We start from the raw sequence: 22,859 nt of genomic DNA, 5'->3' as shown, positions 1-22,859 counted from the left end.
GTGAGCCTGAACATTGATTCCTCCATGTTCCATTCATTCACCAATACAGGGCAATCTCTGCCCATTCCAAAATAAACACCCCTTAGGGCTAGTCATTGGAATGCAATAATATTTTGTTATTTCAGAGATATTCCCTTACTAACATTGTTAAACTCCAATCATTGAACTTGCCTTGTGCATGCATAGCATAGAGAAGGCTTGTTGACGGGACTTGGCATTGTGATGTTGTGCTGGGTACAGTGCGTGTCGTTATGGATACAGTTCTACAGTGATGTGGGTCCATTGCTTACATCATGCATGGCGTCCAGTAGCTTGGTGAGCTGGAAGAAGCGCTGCCACGTCTGTCCAGAGTTGTTGGTGGCCTTGCCCACAGACCTCCTCAGCTCCTTGATGTAGTTCACCCTCATCTCCTCAAACGCTGCCTGGTTCTTCAGACCCTCTTTGGGAACTGGAGGGGCGAGAGTAGAGAGAGGAAGCCAAAGGGAAGTATTGATGAGAGGTGTAAGCAACTAGCCTACATAACACAAGACAAATGTATTGTACAAGCAGATGGCAGTTTGACCTGAACTTGACCTTACTGAGAACATTTGATTTGATTTGAACACAAGGGCACCTATCATACAGCTTACAGTTCTAACCATGACATAAGGTGTCATAAGCAGTCATAACAACAGGTATTTTAATCAATGACCGCTCTTACTCTTTTTACCATTATTGTTGACAGCCACATCAACCCTTTGTCACTTCGCCCACTCATTCAGTACATGGTAGTCGTCCTCTTTTTTCAGTCAAATCACTATCTAAGAGCGTGACGAACATATTGAAACAGGGTTTAATGAGATGAGGGGACAGACAGATGATTTCACGTGAGAAATTAGATGAAAGAGCGAGCGAATGTGTGTTCTCAGGATGGATACAGATATCCTCTCCATTTCTCCCTTTCTAAATCTCTTTCCCCTTAGCTCTCCTCTTTCTCTCTCTCTTCTCTCCCTCTCTCTCTCTCTCTCCCTCGCTCATATCTCCATAGAGGACAAACTAACGGCGATATGGCTGCCTGCCAACCTCATCTTAAATGACATTCAGCGTCTGGCTGGCTAACTGATTAAGAAACACCTCGTCTCTCAAAGAATGTCTGTCCCTCAAGTCTCCCAACAAAAGCGCCTCTAATATCTTTCTTGTACTGTAGGCCTACAGTAACACTTCTAATATACACTGTGTTGTAACGAACAAAGTGCTGCAGGTACTGTTTTCAATCTAACCAGCACTGTACCTTTATCACTAGTAGCCTACAACCCTGCCACTGCTTATATCACTGTTGCACAGGAGGTTGGTGGCACCTTAATTGGGGAGGACGGGCTCGTGGTAATGGCTAGAACGGAATAGGTGGAATTGTATCAAATGCATGGATTGGTGTTTGGTTCCATTTACTCCGTTTCGGACATTATCGTGAGCCGTCCTCCCCTCTGCAGCCTCCTGTGCACGGTTAATTATCATAGCTGCTACTACTACAGTATATTGTCATAGTACATAGTAACCTACATTATTATGGTAATGCAGAGATACAACAAGTTATTCAGACATATATCGAAAACAGGTCTATAGGTCGAAAGATGATTGTTTAGTTTTATTAAGTGCAGTATCACGGGACAGTGTTAGTTATGTACTACACACACACACACACACACACACACACACACACACACACACACACACACCCTGTTGGCACACTAAGGCAGGTGTGTCCTAGCTAATGTTGACGTGTTGGTAATTGACTAAGCAGCTTTAGGTAATGATTACCTGAAACCAGAGCAACCAACTGTTCCAAATGACACACTTTAAAGTCTAATTGACATCCGGTTTCATAGGGAGAAGGCTGACACACCGTAGCCCAGGTTAGTAGGCTACCTGCCTGGCTGGTCCCAAATCTGTTTGTGCTGTATAGCCAACTCCTATGGTCAGAATAATCATGCCGCACAAACAGGTCTGGGATCAGTCTACGACCTGCCCGGTCCCAGATCTGATCCAAACATTACATGACAATGACCATAGCAGTTGGCAAGAAAGCACAAACAGATCTGGGATCAGTCTAGGACCTGCCTGGTCCCAGATCTGATCCAAACATTACATGACAGTGACCATAGCAGTTGGCAAGAGAGCACAAACAGATCTGGGATCAGTCTAGGAGGATAGGCTACCTGCCTGGCTAGATCCTTCTGGTGTCACAGCGTGGCTCGACCTGCCTCACAGTGGTACACTAATAACAAGCTGTTCTCCTTGTACTGTTTCTATGGTCAGTTTTGATACCTTTAAAAAAATAAAAAGCTATTTTTGGGGTTGCCTATGGCTGAGTTGAGGCACTGTTTTGACCCTTGAGGCCTGCATTTGATATACAGATGTAGGATCTTAATTTGATCACCCTGTTACAGGAGAACTTTCATGCTATGCAGAACATTTGAAGCTTGAGGTTTAAAAAAGCTTCTGAAGTTTGTTAATTCCATTTAGAAATTCAGACTTGATTTGCTCTTGTGTTTATCAACCACTACAACATTGCAGGGCCGGCGTTATGGGCGAGCCTTAGGGGACCTGGCGCACCCTACCGTACCTCCTTGCCCGTCCAAATAAAATACTGAAATATTGATAATTTATTTAACTGAGACGCACACTGACAGAAAGACTCAATCTCAGATAAAGCATCCGAGCGAGCGAAACAGCGCCCCTCTGTCTCCGTATGTGTAGACCATGTATCTGATACTGTCTGGACAAAAGGAGTATGGCATGTCATACTTTTTTTAAGCTGTGGATTGTTTTAAATCACAAATGCATAGGCCAATGCCTATTTGAGAAGACAGCAATTTGGGAAGCTTGCTTGGCAATAGGCCTTGCTGATTATTAAGTTGCAGCTGTCAATGAAAATTATCTAAAATGTGTGAAGATAATGTTTCTTGAGTATCATTTAAAATGTTGAGACAAGAAGAAGGGGATTGTGGCGAAGATATGGGCGTCTCTCTCCAAACGCACTCAGCTCTCCAGAATGTGTTCCGCTGTCTCCTGCACATTCATTGTTTCATTGTGTGAATTGTTTGCCCTTTGATTTGATTATTTTTATCAATTCACCATTACATATGTAACCAGTAGGTCTAGTAAATGTACCGTTAATCCCCGTCATTTGGTTACATTAACTTCTGTTAATGCATGTATTACAGTCATTTACCATTCTCATTCTAAGAGTGGAAACGTTGTTTGCAGAGTTCACAAACTGCTACACTTGTGAGAAAACAGTTTTGGTTTATTTCATAAACATAATTTAGGAGTCCTGTCAATTTTTTTATTGTCTTTTGTTTGGAGTGCTCCATGTGAGCAATGAGCATGTGGGTGGTTTCTCTGTCCTGATAACATTGAGGGAGCATGCACGCCTGAGCATACCAACCTGCTGAGTTGATACAATATTGCATTTCACTAGCGATAGGTCAAGACATGTAGAAAGGGAGGCGGAGTATAGAGATTAATACGATTGAAAGAACCTGAATTTTCATCAGGATAATTTCTACTGTTTTTATTTGTTGGTTTTAGGCCTATGTATTTTACTTAGTTGACGATGGAAGTTATAGCCCTACTGCTGCATTGGCCTATAGGCTATCTCTGAGTTCCATGCACTCATTTCTTTAGCCGCCAATGGATCACGGTGTATCAATGTGTCCATATGACAAAGGCTGGTTCTCTTGCATTAGTTGAATTGTAACTTTTTTTATCCCTTTAATTCAGATTTTTATGATTAACCACGTGCCAATAATTTTGAAAAACCGAAAACGTTATTATTGAAATTTAACTGTTTCACAAAAATGTGCATATAAAACTCATCCATAACTGGCACGCAGATCAGTAGAAATGGTAGGATAAAGCTTCCCCAAACTTGAAACTCATGAGCTGCCTATGGTCTTTACTAATACACCCATTAACACAATTTAGAAATCAAATGCCCGTCCAACTGATTCGCTCTGGTGTCGGCCCTGCAACAATGTCCATTCATTATAATCCACATAATAATTCACATTTCCTGTTGCTGCAGGATTATGTTTTCCTGCTGAAATTAAGATCCTACATCTGTACTGTACTCCGTCTGTAGTAAATGTGGTGCACCTGCAAGTAAACATTTAATTGTACTGTGTACACCATGTGTGTCCTGTACATATGACAAATACACTTGATTTGATTTCATGTTGAATTAGCCTAGTTTGAAGATTTGCATTTGAAGGCTTAACCTAAACCAACACATGGCAGACAGAAAGACACACCTGTTGATGCTGAGAGCCGTGTGAGAAAATACAGTTGACAGGACTTTTTGTTTCTTAGAACACACAGCCACAGGCAAGAGCAGGACCAGAGCCTGTCAGTTAACATTGCATCTTGGAGGAAATAGCTCAGCAAATGTCAATGCTCAGAGTCGTACGTACGCAGGCGCGACACACAGACGAAGACGCACACATGCACGCACACAAACCACACAAACAACACACACACACATGGAGACATGGACACAGTGAGAGATGCACACACACACACAAACACAAACCTAGTCTTGAGCCTAGCAGAGACCCAGAGCAAAATAATGACAAGGCAATAACCGAGAGCGCTCTGGAAAAGCATCAAGGCGAGAGAGAGAGGGATTCTGTTCTTTCTGTTTCGTGGCTTGTTTTGTGGCCCTTACTAACAGGAACATGCTAAAACCAGGGCCACATTTGGGCCCTTTGTTTTCGCCCCATTGACTCAGATAGTCCCTCATTTGATTCAGCGCTGGTTGGCATTTAGCATTTAGGGCCGGCAGAAAGTGTATGTGTCATTTAGGGGCGTAGCCAGCAGAAAGTGTATGTGTCATTTAGGGGCGTGGCCGGCAGAAAGTGGGGCAATTACACAACGGTAATTGGTTTAATGTCAAAAGAATGGGTTTTAGCTTGCCGGTACCCAACCCAGATGTGTCAACCAGGCCGTATTTCACACTCACGCACGCAAAGCCATATTTTTTAAGCAGCCGGGTTTAATAAATAATAATAAGCACCAAACGGAAGAAAATGGACTGAAATAGGGAGGGACTATCTACACCTGAACTTGTCCAATAAGACACTTGTTTTCATTTTCCATTGCAAAACCTTTTGCTACGGTGCTCCCTAATGAATATGACCCAGGATGTTCTATGAAACCCTCGTCTTTTTTTTATCTCCACAACCCAGAAATACATGCATTGCTCCTGCCTCCTGGTATATTATGTACATAGGCTATATATTATATTGGGTGTCATTGTGAAAAAATCCAAACACACATGACATGGTAGACATGCAGTTTCCTGCTTTAGTCTTACCACCTCATACCTCACTGACAGTGTGTCTTGGCCTTGGTTCAAGCCGTGATATACCGGTTTACAAAAGGAAATGCAGGGTAATCAAATCAGATCAAATGAGTCCGGGTAGCCATGATTAGCTGTTCAGGAGTCTTATGGCTTGGGGGTAGAAGCTGTTAAGAAGCCTTTTGGACCTAGACTTGACGCTCCGGTACCACTTGCAATGCGGTAGCAGAGAGAACAGTCTATGACTAGGGTGGCTGGAGTCTTTGATCATTTTTAGGGCCTTCCTCTGACACCGCCTGGTATTGAGGTCGTGGATGGCAGGAAGCTTGGCCCAAGTGATGTACTGGGCCGTACGCACTACCCTCTGTAGTGCCTTGCGGTCGGAGGCCGAGCAGTTGCCATACCAGGCGGTGATGCAACCAGTCAGGATGCTCTCGATGGATGGGTAGTTCATTAAATAAAGACTGCCATACAAATATGCCTGTATACTGTTCCCCTCCTAGATAAAACTTGATCCAGAAAGATATAGCATCCTGTCGCACCGGAAACCTTTAATAAAACAATGTGAAAACAGCCCCCCTAATGAATAACACTCAGATTATTATTATTATCTCTCTGACAAATAAATCAAATTATAATAATGTATTATGGTTTATATAATGATTTATAGTGCTTTTTCTACTTGTTTTAGGGGTAACTCACATTATCCACCATTAGCGTAGCACCCACCTAGCGAGTGAGGCTAATGCATGTCAAGTTTAGCAACCATTTTATGACCAAATCATCCACCACAATATTTATTAGGGGGCGTTATATTACTGAGTATTGTTAGGAAATGACAGTTTAAAGGATAATATGTTTCCATACACTATCACTGTGGAGCTGAAGGGTTCATCTGTCTTTAGTAGATCAACACACCCATTCTGCAGGGTCTCATGAGACGCTGCATGGCTAGTGAAACCTTAGCCAAGGTCAAAGACGAAGAACATCTCCACATACAACAACTCTGTAAACACCTTTCCACAATAACTCATCACATTATCATTATCTCTCTTCATTATTTGGTGACAGTCTGTGCTCAAGAATATGGAGGAAATTGGTAGCTGGAAATGTTTTGTCTCTGCCTCGAAAGCATCAGATCTAATTGCACTGTTAGTCACAAACAAAAATCTTAAAAGAGGATGAAATAGCCTTTTAGAAACCTAAAAAGTAAACAACATAAAATGCATAGTCACTTCAGTATAAAAGGATTGAGACGCTAAAATGAGAACCTCAATATCATCATCCACAAGAAGCCCTGGGATGCAATCTCCAACAGACAGTACTAAAGCCCAACTCTAACAGATTCATACGGCCACATTAGATCAGTCAGATTGCCCTGAAACTGAGTTTCAGCACAGCCCTCAACACTCTCTCTCTCTCTCTCTCTCTCTCTCTCTCTCTCTCTCTCTCTCTCTCTCTCTCTCTCTCTCTCTCTCTCTCTCTCTCTCTCTCTCTCTCTCTCTCTCTCTCTCTCTCTCTCTCTCTCTCTCTCTCTCTCTCTCTCTCTGTCTCTCTCTGTCTGTCTCTGTCTGTCTCTCTCTCTCTCTCTCTCTCTCTCTCTGTCTCTCTCTGTCTGTCTCTGTCTGTCTCTCTCTCTCTCTCTCTCTCTCTCTCTGTCTCTCTCTCTCTCTCTCTCTGTCTCTCTCTCTCTCTCTGTCTCTCTCTCTCTCTCTCTCTCTGTCTCTCTCTCTGTCTCTCTCTCTCTCTCTCTCTCTCTCTCTCTCTCTCTCTCTCGCTCTCTCTCTCCGTCTCTCTCTCTCTCTCCATTTGGGCCAGGAAGTAGGAGAAAAACAGCAGGTTTTGGAGCGCTGCCCAGTGCTTGACTGGGCTTTATTAAGTACAGCAGGGCTCTTTGGAGAGGCTCCGGAGGATGAGGAGGGAAGAGGCAGCAACAACAGACGGACCGGAGAGCTCTCTCGTTCTTTCTGTGCTGTTTCTCTCTCTCTCCATCTTACTCTCTCTCTCTCTGTTTTTCTATCCTCTCTCGTTCTGTCCATCCTCTCCCCACCATCCCACTTCCACTCCAACATCACTCCTGCTTTCAGATGAATTCACTGACACTCCGGTTATATCAGGCCAGTGTCAATGCCCTGTTCACCTTTGGGAATGCTTAGATTTTAGGGACTAAAATCCAAATTACACAAGTGTGTTATGGCACACATTTTTTTTGTGCATATCCCAACTCCTGAGTGGGGTCATGGCCAGGGTCGCCATTGTACAGCACCCCTGGAGCAATCAGGGTTAAGTGCCTTGCTCAAGCACACAGATTATTATTACTTTTATTACCTTGTCGGCTCCAGTATTCAAACCAGCAACCTTTTGGTTACTGGCCCAACGCTCTAACCTCGAGGATACCTGCCGCCCCTTGCAGGTAGTTAAAGCAATATTCAACTAAATTAGGTGTCGATAACGTAATTGTGTATTAAAGATATCATAGCTGCGGGAAGTAGTTTGGGGGCGGGACGGGGGGAGGGAAGGGGTGGTGGTGCTGCGACGGGGGCGGGGTGGAGGGGGGGGTGGAGGTGCTGCGACGGGACGGGGTGGAGGGACGGGGTGGAGGTGCTGCGACAGGACGGGGTGGAGGGACGGGGTGGAGGTGCTGCGATGGGACAGGGTGGAGGGACGGGGTGGAGGTGCTGCGATGGGACAGGGTGGAGGGACGGGGGGAGGGACGGGGTGGAGGTGCTGCGACGGGACAGGGTGGAGGGACGGGGTGGAGGTGCTGCGACGGGACAGGGTGGAGACCGGGGGGGAGGGACGGGGTGGAGGTGTTGCGACGGGACAGGGTGGAGGGACGGGGGGAGGGACGGGGTGGAGGTGCTGCGACGGGACAGGGTGGAGGGACGGGGTGGAGGGACGGGGGGGAGGTGCTGCGACGGGACAGGGTGGAGGGACGGGGGGGAGGGACGGGGTGGAGGTGCTGCGACGGGACAGGGTGGAGGGACGGGGTGGAGGGACGGGGGGAGGGACGGGGTGGAGGTGCTGCGACGGGACAGGGTGGAGGGATGGGGTGGAGGGACGGGGGGAGGGACGGGGTGGAGGTGCTGCGACGGGACAGGGTGGAGGGACGGGGTGGTGGAGGGATACTTTGTGATTTTGACAATGAAGCCCTGTATTTACTTCTCCAAAGCCAGATGAACTCGTGGATACTATGTTTTTCTCTCCGTGCAGTTTGAAGGAAGTTGCTAACTAGCATTAGGGCAATTGCTAACGCTAGTTAGCGTTGGCTCGCGAAACTACCTCTAATAACTTCCTTCGTACTGTAAGCAGAGACATAAAAATGTAATCCAAGAGTTCATCTGACTCTGCAGAAGTAGATAAAGGGCTTCATTGTCAAAATCACGAAGTATCCCTTTAATAGTTAGTTATTTTCCGCTCTATTTGCTCTAACAACACTCCTAGCCAGGCTTCCATTATCAATCAGGCAGAAATCCATGGAAAGCAGAGTAGTGCTCCCTCCGGCTCCCTGTGAGACAACCCAGCATCCTCCAAACTGAGGCCCTGCCTGCCTGACAAGTCTAATAAACATTCCTACAAATCCGCACGGCGGCAGTTCAAAGCAGAGCAGAGGGCTGAAGCCTGGCCTCCCGAAATAGCTCCCATAGCTGGCCTATGCAGCCTTGCCCTCCTGTAGCTCTGACTGCTCTGCCCTGGCTGCATTTACTGCTGGATGCCAACAAGAACCTTGTCCTTAGTTGCCATATGGTGAAAGAATAGGGGTGACTCACTCTCTCATTCTCGCTCTCGCTCGCTCTTTCTCTGTCCCGTGCTCTCTCTCTCTCTCGCTCACTCTTTCTCTCTATGTCCCGTGTGGCTCAGTTGGTAGAGCATGGCACTTGCAACCCCAGGGTTGTGGGTTCAATTCCTACGGGGGACCAGTACAAAAATGTATGCACTCACTACTGTAAGTCGCTTTGGATAAGACCGTCTGCAAAATGACGTAAATGTCTCTCTCACACTGAGATTATTTTCTCTCTCTAACTTGTACTTTCTCTACAAAATGTACCTCTCACTCGATTGCGCGCTCTCTCTCTTCGGCACATTAGTGCCATGACAGGTTGCGTGCCAGAGGTATAGTATAATCATTGAATCCTGTAGTGTCACCCAATCCAGCTTGCCGTGCATACCTATAATGTATACTACTCCAGCTTAACATAGACATGTTATTATTGTTATTCCTTGGTTCCTGTATGTGTTCCAACTCCAAGGTCGGCAAACAAACGATAAGAGATCTACCTGTTATTTACTCTGTCAGTCTGCTTGTAGACTCACATGAGAGCCAGAGCCCCATCTGGCTGATAGACACTACCTCACTGGAGCTAGCTGTTGATTGGTGCAAAACACACACCCCGTATAGACTCTCTTTTTCACATGCACACACACTGCAGTATGCACAAACTCACTTAGAGTTGGACGTTTTTTCTGACAAAGGAACTCACACTCCTCACTCCACACACCTTTAACACCTTCCCCTGACTTACCTGTGCTGAGCAGCAGCAGCACTTTCATGGAGAGGAACTCTTGGTAGGTGAGCTGCAGCCTGACAAACTCCTGGCTCACCTGCCTCATGCCCAGACACAGGTCGTACATGGCTGACTGCTGCATGCGGTCCCTGGAGGAGAGGGGGGAGAAAGGATGGTTGGTCAGTGCCTGAGGCGTATTGGTTCTTGCTCTCACTATACATTGTTGTAAGTCTGGTCAGTTTGTGCTGTAAGTTTAGACCTAAAAAATGACTGTTTGAGTGCATTCCCACTGGGAACACACTGGTTGAATCAACGTTGTTTCCACGTCAGTTCGATGAAATTACGTTGAACCAACGTGGAATAGACGTTGAATTGACGTCTGTGCCCAGTGGGATGGCTCAGTAAGCAGCCATAGCATTTACTGTATTGTGTCCAGCCAAACTAATCTCAGATGTCCATGAAATATAGCCAACATCCCCAAAACACGGTGACTCCTCCATGTACATTTCCCTATTTCCCACCATCCACCACACGATAACATACAAAATATTTGTATCCTCCCCCCTACACACACACACATACTACTGTGCCTCAACCCTTTGGAACATCTTTCCACATAGTTATTCTACTCGCTGAGATAGGATGAGTTGAAAGCCAAATTCCTCTAGAGTGCAGAACACTGCACACACACAGTAACACAACGCAGATGACTTCGCTGCTTCAGTACGCTGTCTAAAGGCTGGGAAAGACTTACTGCATCACCCCTGTCATGGTACATGAAAACACACACACACTAACGGAGTCGCATACACACTCCTTCCTAAACATACACTCACTCACACACCATATCAGAGAAGTTGATCTCAATCCTGTCAAAGTGCAGAAACAGCAACCAACAACAACGGGGCAGAGGAACAGTAGAATAGGTTGGGTCAGATGGAGAGGGAGAGCCAATGAGCAATGTGCTATGTGTTATGCAGATGCCGCAAAGCCCAGGGAATTATGGGTTTTGGAAGCCACCTTCTCTACTTTAAATCACCCATCTTGTCTAGTCTTGAATAATCAAATGCAAGCGGTGTGGCTCCACTTGAAAGGGAGTTCACCATAGGGCTGCATAGCAAATGGCACACCATGCCCTATTTAGTACACTACTTCTGACCAGAGCCCTATGGGGGTAGGGTGCGATTTGGGGTGCGATTTGGGACGCAGACCATGTGATACTACTGCAGAAACCGCATCGTAACACTAGGACAGAGAGGAGGGAGATTCTGCACTGTGGATAGAACCAGTTTTAACATTCTGTAGCAGAGTTGCAGCAACAAGGGAGAATGGGTGCATATGTTCTCATTATAAGCATAAAGCAGGTTTAAAATACTCATTAGTTTACTGTATGCGATGTACATCTGGCTGCATGAGGTTTGGTTTAGCTGAGTAAGTGTGTGTCTCTCGTTCTCTTTCTGAGTGTCTGACTGTATTTCTGTCTGTCTGACTTTGTCTATCTGACTAACTTATGAACATATGAAAAATGTATGTGTTTTAGGAGTAGCATTGTGTTGGAGTTCTGCAAACTGCATTTCATTATTTGGAGAACCTTGGGTCTGAGTATAAAAAGTCTCTACATATTTTGTCTGAAATCAATTTTGCTGAATCATTGCCCAAAATGAGAAGAATCCCACTGCCCCTGGTTTTTCTCTCTCCGGCTCTCACCGTTGCCATGGAGAGAGATTCAGGAAGCAAGAGCGAGGACTTAAAAAATTTAAAAATAAAAAGTGAGAAAGTCAGACTCACTTTTCACTTCTGGGCATATCCCAGAACAACTATGACTGTATAAAACCCACTTAAAATACAATAGTTTGTATTGTGAGTTGTTTTTCTTGGGGTCACTGGATATTATTGGCCAACGTCTTTCAGAGTCTTGTTTATACCTCGTTATCTTCTGTCCTCTTGGGTTGAGAAGGAACTTTGCATGACCTTCTTGACCCTCCTCCTCTGTCAATCAGTACAGTTTAGGTCTAGATGTACCCACTACGGGCCCAAAAGTTGGAACAACTGTTTTGGTAGAGCTATTGTAAGCTATTATCAAACATTGATGCATAAATTAAGTTTAAAGAGCCACTGAACACACCGATTGGCATGTGTATTTTTCTGTTGCTCATTAGAAAGACAAGATTTCAGTCTTGGAAGTGTGTTCCTGACTGATTACGCGTTTGGTTAAGGATGTTTGGCCCCGATGAGACACTGTCTCTATAGAGCGATAGACAGATGATCTTCTCTACTCTATACATCTCTATAGGCCGACAGACAGATTAGTTTCTCTACTCTATACATCTCTATAGACCGACATACAGATTAGTTTCTCTACTCTATACATCTCTATAGAGCGATAGACAGGTTAGTTTCTCTATACGTCTCTATAGAGCGATAGACAGGTTAGTTTCTCTATACGTCTCTATAGAGCGACAGATAGGTTAGTTTCTCTATACGTCTCGATCTCTACAGGGACATGCTATAGCCTTCCTCCTAACTTGGGACCTCGGCCTCATACCGTTATCAGTCACTGACACACTGCGGATAGGGGGGACACTAGGGTGACATGCAGGTTTCCTAGACAGAGCACTGCGGACAAACCAGCCGACATCCAGGCCATGCAGTAAATCCAGTTGGTGTAGGATACGTCTCATCGGGATTGTCACCCAGAATACCTGTACCATCTGTCATTCAGACAGGCTGCCCCACTGTAACTGCGTCACACACTTTCCAGGAGTTTCAGAGAGGGCTAAGTTCTTAGAATATATATCAGCAGCACATGTTTAGGAAGAAATCTACTGTAGGTAACTTTATGATAATGTATAGAATTAGTGAAATTATAGAATGTAACTTTCTAATTTGACATGTAATGACATTGTATCCAAACATACTTGGTCTTTGCAATGACTTCGGTATTGCCTGTCTTTTTGTGTGTGTGTGTGTCAGGAAACATTGTATTGAAGCCAACTATCAATTCCACTCCATCTGGGCTTAGTGCACTTTCCCCAGCCACCTGTAGGGGCCAGTATTCTCCCTCTGCCCTGCCCCTGTCCAGGTCCCATACCATTACCCTCCACTTCAATGCACCACAGCTCCAATAAGCAGCTGTCCTATATACATTTCCTCCTCCATTTGTTCCCCTGTTCAAATATATCAGAGCGGATCACACGCACCATTGACTCCCCGCTCCACTCTGATCAACTGTGCTCTCAGGATCGAGGAGCCGTTTACAGGTACAAAAGCCTTTGCTTTTGGGAGCAGGTCAGAAGACACTGAGCTGGTTTTTCAAGCACGTCGGGAAGTAGGAGGAACTATAGACCTGTTCAAAACTTTAGATAACTTTTTGTTGTTGTAATTTACTTAACCTAGTAGACCAACTGTAACCATAGTCCTTTGTAGCTCAGTTGGTAGAGCATGGTGCTTGCAACGCCAGGGTTGTGGGTTTGATTCCCAAGGGGGGCCAGTATGAAAAATGTATGCACTCACTAACTGTAAGTCGCTCTGGATAAGAGCGTCTGCTAAACGACTAAAATGTAAATGTAACCATGCCATCATCATCTTTAGTTAATACCCATTTTAGGGTCATATAACAGTGCTACTGCCACAGCACATAAACCCCTACTAGGAGGGATGGCTCGGAGTAGTCTCATCGAACCAGATGAGTGTGTCTCTGAATATTGAATATTTGTAAAGTGTGGCGTGCGAGATTAGGCCGTTGGTGGACAGACTTACTCGTTGAAGACGAGGTCGGGGGCAAAGTAGAGCATCTGTCCGTTTGTGTGTTTGTAGGACCTCCAGCTGAGACTGAAGGAGGACAGACACATCCAAGAATACTGGATAAGGGTGATTTGGTCCTCTATGGGCAGGCCCCGGAAACCTGGGAGAGAGAGGATCATTATTGATGTGATATGTTCCCGCATGTTTGATTTGGCAATGAAAGTCCCTGAATTCCACTGTTAATGAAGGCTATTGAATTGATGGGAAGGGAAACGGTGAGCAGTACTGAGTCTTACATTTAGTTCAGTAGATTCTGAGTAGTGATTGCAGGACAAATGACATACCTAGAGAGACAGAGGTACAACACCCCATGAGGCATTCACCCAATCTCTCCTCTCTCTCTCCTCTCGCTCGCTCGCTCTCTCTCGCTCTTTCTCTCTCGCTTTCTCTCTCTCTCGCTCTCGCTCTCTCTCTCTCTCTCTCTCGCTCTCTCTCTCTCTCGCTCTTTCTCTCTCTTTCTTTCTCACTCTCTCTCTCTCTCTCTCTCACTCTCTCTCTCTCTCTCACTCTCTCTCTCTCTCTCGCTTTCTCTCTCTCTCTCTCTTTCTCTCTCTCTCGCTTTCTCTCTCTCTCTCTCTCTCTCTCTCTCTCTCTCTCTCTCTCTCTCTCTCTCTCTCTCTCTCTCTCTCTCTCATATGGCATGGTGCCTAGCAGCACCAATATTTGTTCAGACATGAACAAACCGCTGCAGAGTATTCACCCGGTGTTGTTTTACACAAAATCCCCCAAGGCTTCTTATTATTGGCCTGTTGTCTATGTTGGCCCTTAAATAGACTAGCAGCAAAACTCTCACTCCAACTCTCTATACAGTACATTACATATAAACTCTTCCTCATTCTATAATGCATAGTCCCAACGAGGACGCGAATGCTGCAACTGAAAGTGAGTTATCAGAGCTTAGGTACTATTCCAGGCTTTGCATGTCAGTCGTCAGCAATGCAACCGCTGCCAAGCCTGCGATGTGTCACAGTATCAATTCATTGTTGAATTAGTGTGTGGGTTGTATTGCTGGCTGCGCCTGTGGCTTTTTTAAAAAGGACTCAAAGCTCTTGATTTAAATGACTGGCTTACTGTACATCAATGGTGCTCCCTGGAAGATTCTATAGCTGGGTCTAAGATGATTATTAAAAGATTACCTTTTGGGTCGCCCATCAAAGTGCTTGAAGGCTGAAGACACTCAACAAGTCAATAGTATCTACAATGACTACAGTACAGGACGCTGCTCACAGCATAGATTAGGCTTCCTGTGTACTGTGTAACACTTAATAGTGGCACTGTATTGTCCAGTACAAGGCTTGTTCATAGTCTACAGCAGCCATGTAGCGCGAAGCAGTCTGCCTTATTAGTGCGAGTCTTCTGGAGTTGAGCTTCTGAGCTTTATTAGCAGAGCTAAGTCCAAAACGTTCAAAGTCAGAAAGAGAGAGAGACAGAGAGAGAGAAGGGGGAGAGAGAGGGGCTGGTTTCGACCTCCTGTCTGTCTGTCTTTCTATTTATACGTCCGAATAAGGCAAGCAGACACCCTGGAAGAGGTATCAAATATTTGCAATACAGCAAATTAAACAGCATCAAAGAGGTACCTGCGACTGTAAGCCTATAAGGCATCTTTTAAATATTTCACCAACTGACAGTTTTTAGGAACATACTCACCTCTTTAAAAAAAACAAATGGTTGATTAAAGTACAATTTTGCATAAACGAGTTTGATTTACATTATTTAGGAAAGGCTGATTAATGTAAATGAGCTCTGTTTCCAAATCTTAAATCTTGATTAGATTTTGGCTTTAAATTGGATCCTATCGCTAATCTCATTAAAGCATTGCGGAATAATTTCCTAACGAGATCGTGAAAATTACTGCTGCATATATTCTGAAGGCGCAAATGTTAATAATACCACAGCATGTCAAAATATCCCTCGAGTATAAAATACATGATAGTGATTTCTCCTAACAGCCAATACGCCCACTCAAGAGATTTACCCACGTCTCTGCCCCCAAGCATTTTAAATGGAATAGGATCAAGTTGACTCTAGACATTTATCTGTTTAATATTTCCCCATCAAAGATATTATAGGAAAGGAAGATAACCCACTCTTCCTTACATCCTTACCCTCCAAGCCCATCCAGAACCCCCATGTCTGTCTAACCTGGAAGTGCTTGACCCAAACCATCAAACCCCATTAAAGATATTGGAGAAAAGGGAAACAACCCACTCTTAACTATATTATTCCAAACCCCAGGTTATCTCTCTAACCTGGAAGTACTTTGGCCCCCTTCACCAAAACCATCAAAGATATTAGAGAAAAGGAAGATACTGTATCTTTCTCTAACCTGGAAGTACTTTGGCCCACTTGACCACGCGGATCATCTGTTTCCCAGCCAGCTGGTTGAGGCTGGACAGCAGGTGGTCGGTGGTGTCAGGCTGGGTGTTGTCATAGCCTGCAAACACCACCTCCGGCTCAATCAGCTCCAACACGCTGCAGATGGAGGGGGGTAGGTAGGGGGTCACCAGCCCACCTCCAGGGCCGTGGGGCACCAGGGTGTTAGTGGGGCTGGTGCTCAGCTCCTTCTCTCCCGAGGACAAGTACCCCCCTCCACCTCCAGACCCAGGGCACGTCTGCCCCCCCTCCTTGGTGGGGGTCGAGTCTTCGTTCACACCCTTCAGCTTGCCTAGCTTCTTAGACTTCCGCGCTGTAGGGAGGAAGAGGGAAAGAAGATCACAATTAAAGTAGAACTCATCATGATATTTCTGCATTGTGTTGTTTCAAAAGACAGCATGTTCTGTTGACAGAGAGCATGTCATGTAGGTACTGAAGTAGCTACAAATATATGTGAGCGTAACTTTGTTTGGCAATTGTTGGACTTTTGGAAGCTAGGTGGCATTTTGAGTATTCTATCGGCACTTTGATTTCTGTTTGTCAGATGTAGTAGTGCTGTGTCAAGGTTCTGAAAGGATATCCTTACAGCACTGTTTTCAGCCTCTCTTCAGGGAAGTTGTAACTTTCAGAGGGAAAGTATGTTAGGAAGTGAATCAGGATTTGGAGACTGTCCACCTTTGACAAAGTACAGTAAGGAAAACATTTGTTCTGTATATTGCAATAGCGATAAAAAGGAAAACCTTTTTTTTTGCTGTATAAGCAAGTCTATTTTGGTTCCCTGGCAGTATCCAAACTCTGTATCACATGTTAATATTGGCCTGCAAACTGAAGTTGGCTGTGTATTCTGTAATGAGACAGGAAGTCTCAAAGTAACACCGATTCGACAACAATTTGACTCCACTCACTAACGCTCTTAACTTTGTTGTTTTTACGGTTCTACGACTAGTCGGGGCACCGACATATTTCACAGGTTCGTGCCATTGAACCTGCCTATGATCAGACTAGGGATCTGATTGGCCGCTCAACAATAATAGCCCTTAGTCCTAGAAAGCTCACATTCCCTGGGAATAGGGTGTTATTTCAGATGCACCCTAAGATATAGGTGCAGATCTAGGATATCTGGCATTTATAATTCCGTACCTCCGAGATTCATCCCGGCTTGGAGACACTTCCGTACTCGACAGGCCGGACAGTTTTTCCTCCGGATCTTATCGATGATACAGTCGTTCCTTCCGGCACACAGGTAGTTGTGCTGGCCTTAACACACACAGACAGGAAGACAGGAAGTTAAATAGTGAGCCAAATGCTGAGAGACAAGACAGCAGGAAACTGAAACATATGGAGGACATTGTTAGAGAGCCATAGTATTTTTAATAGGATAATTTCCAGATGTAGGATCTTAATTTGATCACCCTGTTGCAGGAAAAAACATAAAATGTAAAGCTTGTTTTATTTAAGGTTTAAAAATGCTTCTGAAGTTTGTTATTTCCACTTTGAAATTTCAGACTTGATTTTCTCTTACGAACAATGTATCAACCCCTACAAAAATGTCCATTAATTATAATCAACATAATCGTTGACATATCCTGTTACTGCAGGATTATTTTCCTGCTGATGCAAACTGGCTCAAATTAAGATCCTACATCTATACTCAAATGCGTTGGAGGTTTTCCATTATATACTGTAACAACCTAAAATACCAAGAAATCTTGATACCTTAAGCTATTCTTGCACACAGACATATACAGTACATATACTGATGCTTTCCTCAACTGGCCAGTATGGTCTCATCATATGAATACTACATCATAGAAACGTAGGTATTAGAATAGAGTGCACATAACATCAAATGGGATTATTCCACTAGAACTATAAATAGTCACTAATGGTGTCTCTGTATGGGTACTATATCTAAACACTAGAGTGTGGTTGGCTGAGGCATCGGCTGTGTGTGTGTGTGTGTGTGTGTGTGTGTGTGTGTGTGTGTGTGTGTGTGTGTGTGTATGTGTGTGTGTGTATGTATGCCTGCACATGCGCGCAGCGCGTGTATGCGTGTCCATGTGTGTCTCCGTGTGTGTCTCTGTGTGTGTCTCTCTCTCTCTCTCTCTTTCTCTCTCTCTCTCTCTCTCTCTCTCTCTCTCTCTCTGACTAGGGGCTGCTCCAGTCTCTGACAGTGACGCTAACAGGCAGAGAATCCCCCTCTGCCTCCCTGCCTAGCCCACAGCTAAACCAAATGATCTCCTGTTTCAGAGAGGCAGCTTCCGCTCCATTGGACCAGCACTGTACGTCTCCTCTCCTCCTCCTCTCTTCCTCTCCTCTATTCATCCCGTTCTTCTTTTCCTCTCTACACGTCCGCCAGCCTCAGAGTGCCACACGCCCCCACACACACATTCGTTCCCTAGGCCAGGGACCGCCAGCTCAGCGCGCCTGCGCCACACCACGGCCGCAACACACACACACACACATACATACACACACACACACACACACACACACAGTGACTGAAATACACACACACTGACTCTCTCACACACAAACACACACACACTATGACCCGAAAACCTTCACTATGGTATGTCACAGCCACAGGAAGTGGCCAAGCGAGTACAGGCAGAATACAGGATACAGTGATATTAGTTAATTCCATTTCATTTGATGTGGGGGTGTGCGTACATGCCACAGGAGGTTGGTGGGAGCTTAATTGGGGAGGACGGGCTCGTGGTAATGGCTGGAGCGGAATCGGTGGAATGGGATCAGATACATCAAACACATGGCTTCCATTCGCTCCGTTCAAGCCATTATTATGAGCCATTCTCCCCTCAGCAGCCTCCACTGGTACATGCATGTGTGTTTTTCTGTGAGAGTGCCTACTGTACGTGCGTACGTGCATGCATACCTGTTTCTGAGCGTGTGTGTGGGAGTGTTGGCATACAAGCGTATTGCTGTGTTGGCCTTCTGTGTGCATGCATGCATGACTGTGCGTCAGTGTACAGTATGTGTGAGCATACCATTTGTGCGTCAGTCAGTGTGTGTGTGTGTGTGTGAAGCTGCACAGTGTGTGTGTAGTCTGGTCTCTGCCAGGGGAGAGGAGAGGAGAGGAGAGGAGGTGAGGAGAGGAGGGGAGGAGAGGAGGGAGGAGAGAAGGGAGGAGAGAAGGGAGGAGAGGAGAGGAGAGAAGGGAGGAGAGAAGAGGAGAGGAGAGGAGAGGAGAGGAGAGGAGAGGAGAGGAGAGGAGAGGAGAGGAGAGGAGAGGAGAGGAGAGGAGAGGAGAGGAGAGGAGAGGAGAGGAGAGGCAGCAGCTGTAGCTCCCTCCAGTCTGCCACTATTTCTGTCTAAATCACATGACTCTTACATAAGCCCATTTTTCTTGCTCTAAAAAACAGTAAACTGCGACACAGGAAACGCACAACGCTAACCCCACCGTCCCTCCTGCCCTCTTCCCGCCCCCTCACTGGGATGGTTCAGACTCTGAAAAAGGAAAACTCGTCTTGGAGCCCTTCTGTCCAGTGTCCAGCTCATTCCCATGAATCCTGTTAATCATTGTCAGAAAGAGTTACACACTCCAAAGTGTGTGTATATGTGTGTACATGTACAGTATTTTTTTGTTCCTGTGTGTATTGGGTGAGTGTGGATTTTGTGTTTCTCAACATTTACAAAAGGTGTGTTGCTGATAAGTGATGAATCCTTGATAAGTGATGAATCCCTAATATTTTTTATCCTCATCGGCTCTACAGAAAATCTATTCTTTCACGTACTTAAAAACTCAACTTACTCCACCAGCTTTCCCCATTTCCAGATGCATCACCTAGTCCTCCACTATAATCCAATAAACCCTTGACTATTTGTGCTCCATGCAAAGCACTGATGCAAATGGTGGACCATTATTACTTCATCATGTATTTATATACCCGTGGAACAGATCAAATCAACATTCTACTTTTTATAATGATACCAAAAACACGTTTTGTGCATAGTTTGCTTTCTATAATACTATACTTTAATATAATATAAAATCTCCTGCAACCATCTTAAAAGGGCTACAGCTAGTCGGCTACAATACTAAGTGCTCAACCAGCTCCAGGAGAGAGAACTCCATTACAGAGTCCATTACATGGCAACCAAGGGCGTTCCTGAATGGACTCCACTGAGGTCTCCTTTTAGCTGCATTTGTGACATCACAATCTGGCAACCGGCCTGTAAGCGGACCCTGCCTGTCAACTGGAACAGCTATGGGGATTTTACTATAAGTGGGAAATACAATGTCTCCCTATGGGAGACCTGTTTGAACAACTATTTTTTTGGCCCGGGTTGCCAGATACTGAGCATGTCCTTGAAAGAAGAGTCTGAGAGGCCCATGTCCTCCACAGATTCAGGTTTAGGCCATACAGTACTACAGCCTTTAAGCAGTTCCTTTTTAAATAGTCTGAACTTGAGACCGTGGCTCGTGTTTCGTGGTCATAGGTTGTCTGATATCTGTCCCACATTGAGTGAAGAGGCGTTGTCTAAGACACTTGTTGTGGCATTAGGCTAGGCTATATTTAGCGTTTACCTAGCATCACGCGCAGACACAACGACAGCAACAGAAATCCTGCCAGTGGTATGTCTATCCTAGCCAGGCAATTTCTTCAACCACGCATCCAACACATTTGACACAGGCCGCTGTGGCTGGATACAGCTGTGTAACAACTATTGTTGTTGGATTTAAGGCAGTCAGCTCCTAAATTCCTAAATGGCTTTCACCAGAGAAATAAATGAGCGCTGGAGAATTTGACACTGGCTCAGAATGAAAGACACTCATTTGTTTTCAATGACGACGTCTAACAGAGTGGTATTTTTCATATTTATTTTCAATAGAAGTTCTCAACACGTTCCTATTAGATTCATGGTACGACTTGAGGAAGTCATTCAAACACACTCTCTATATATTTTGTATTCAAAGAGAGTGAATAGGCGCCCACCAACCAAGTTGATCTTGGTTTCCCATCTACTCCCACAGAAAGGAAACGCTCCCTATTATCTCAAACTTGTGTTATTTTACCCCAGGCTCTTAAACTCATGGCCTTACATATCTCCATGGACATTATCCTCTCACCGTGACATTCTAATGTGGTTTTGTTTCAACATGAAGGTGTAGTCTATATCAAGTCCCCATTATTTAACCTACCTCTCCATCCTCCCCTCTCACACACATCATCTGCCTAGTGGTTGATGTTCTCTTGGACCTCCATGATTTGATTTATTAGGATCCTCATTAGCCTTACGCCAATGGCGACAGCTAGTCTTACTGGGGTCCGACACGTCACGAAAAAGGCATTTCAGACAAAATAATTTACAATTGACATACATTTAAAAACATTAACATGAAAGACAATATAATTTATTTATATTTGGGAGGAGGGAGCAGCGTTCTTCATGGAGCGGTTTTGAAAATGAACATTTCCGGCAGCGGGCCAAAACAAATGTGACTTCTCTTACTAATTAAATAATAAAAGTCACCTGACTGACCTGACTCACCGCCTATCCTAAAGGTTAACCCAGTAACCACGACAACCAAAGCCGCCCCTACAGGTTGAACTTCCCGCTTTACCACGACAACCACAAGTGCTTAGTCCCTCTATAGGAATTCTAGTCTTTGTTATGCAATAATTCATGTAATGTCTATGTAATGACATGCATACTGTAGGAGTAGGATAATTGGCACGCTTGCATATTTAGCATAATACAGACCTATGCAATTTAATCTGGCTTGGTGTAGTAGGTGCAGTAATTTCAGATACCTATCAGTCATAGTACAAATGTCCATAGTAAAAAAAAAAGCACGACTAAAAAACAATATTTTCTACAAAACGTTCTACAAAGCACAGTCATAACACCAATACACACGTATCAACAGCACACACACACACACCTCACACGTACTTACCCCCACACCACAACCGTATCAACACTGCGCATATCAACCACAAATGGGCCAGTGATAACTCTGATAAAGCCCATCTGATTGGCCTGGCGGTCTTATTTGGTTAAACACTTAAGGTGTATCCTACCCAGCGACCCAGCGCTCGCAACCCTCTTTGCATTGATGTCAAAGAACAAAGGTATCACCCTGGAAGAGGAAGTAGATGGGTGGTGATTGAGCCCTTTAGTGCCACGGGGCAACGAGGGCATGAGTGGCTCCACACACTCACACATACCTACATGGGTCATCTCAGGCCAGGTTGAGTTAAGGACACAGAGGAAACGCGGAGGGACGGAGGAAACGGTCGGTCTGTTGGCTAGATATTAACTGGCACTCACGGATACGATACATCCGCATAGCACTGCCATAGGCCTATTATACAATGGACTAGGAGACTGCTACTAAGATTACTGCCTACCATTCATCTAAGCTGCACAATACTAGAATGAACCAATGTATAATAACTGGCAACCACTGAAACTGTAGGCTCATTTAGGTCTGGAGCTGGACAAGATGAAGAACTCCTGCTGTAGGCTTACATTCACGTAGCACTGCTTTAAAAGGCCTATACAATGGACTAGGAACTGCTACTAAGGTGACTACCATTCAGCTGCTAGACAATAGTTGAATGAACCTTGGGTAACCCTAGTACTTGGCCTACTTAACTCATGTTGCTAAACCAATTACTATAATCTGCAAAATAATATAGTATTCAGGCCTAGTGTTTTATCAATGCATCATCCACAGATGTTGTTGTCTGCAACATTTAATTAATACAACTGTGGTGTGAAAGTGTTCGGCTTCCATTAATGACACAATTACTTTTAATTATCTAACATAATTACTAGAGGCTTAAGGAAATTCTGCACCCTCAGTCAGT

At 44.8% G+C, this 22,859-nt stretch overlaps 1 protein-coding gene across 4 annotated transcripts in view; it reads right to left on the bottom strand.

Annotated features, from left to right (window-relative positions):
• Nucleotides 1-22,859, bottom strand: part of LOC311109991 (mineralocorticoid receptor-like) — a 98,745-nt gene that overhangs the window by 5,546 nt on the left and 70,340 nt on the right. For all 4 annotated transcript variants that reach the window (XM_084188502.1, XM_084188504.1, XM_084188503.1 and 1 more), the window contains exons 4-8: nucleotides 17,161-17,277; nucleotides 15,974-16,333; nucleotides 13,603-13,747; nucleotides 9,862-9,992; nucleotides 291-448 (exon numbers count right to left, since the gene is read on the bottom strand). In XM_084188502.1, coding sequence (XP_084044628.1) covers nucleotides 291-448; nucleotides 9,862-9,992; nucleotides 13,603-13,747; nucleotides 15,974-16,333; nucleotides 17,161-17,277 — 911 coding nt within the window. The remainder of the gene's footprint in view (nucleotides 1-290; nucleotides 449-9,861; nucleotides 9,993-13,602; nucleotides 13,748-15,973; nucleotides 16,334-17,160; nucleotides 17,278-22,859) is intronic.

This window comes from Coregonus lavaretus (assembly GCF_964263955.1).
Source record: "Coregonus lavaretus genome assembly, contig: SUPER_35_unloc_1, whole genome shotgun sequence".
NCBI lineage: Eukaryota > Metazoa > Chordata > Actinopteri > Salmoniformes > Salmonidae > Coregonus > Coregonus lavaretus.
The sequence above is the reverse complement of the archived record's forward strand: the minus strand, read 5'-3'. Positions and strand labels throughout refer to the sequence as shown.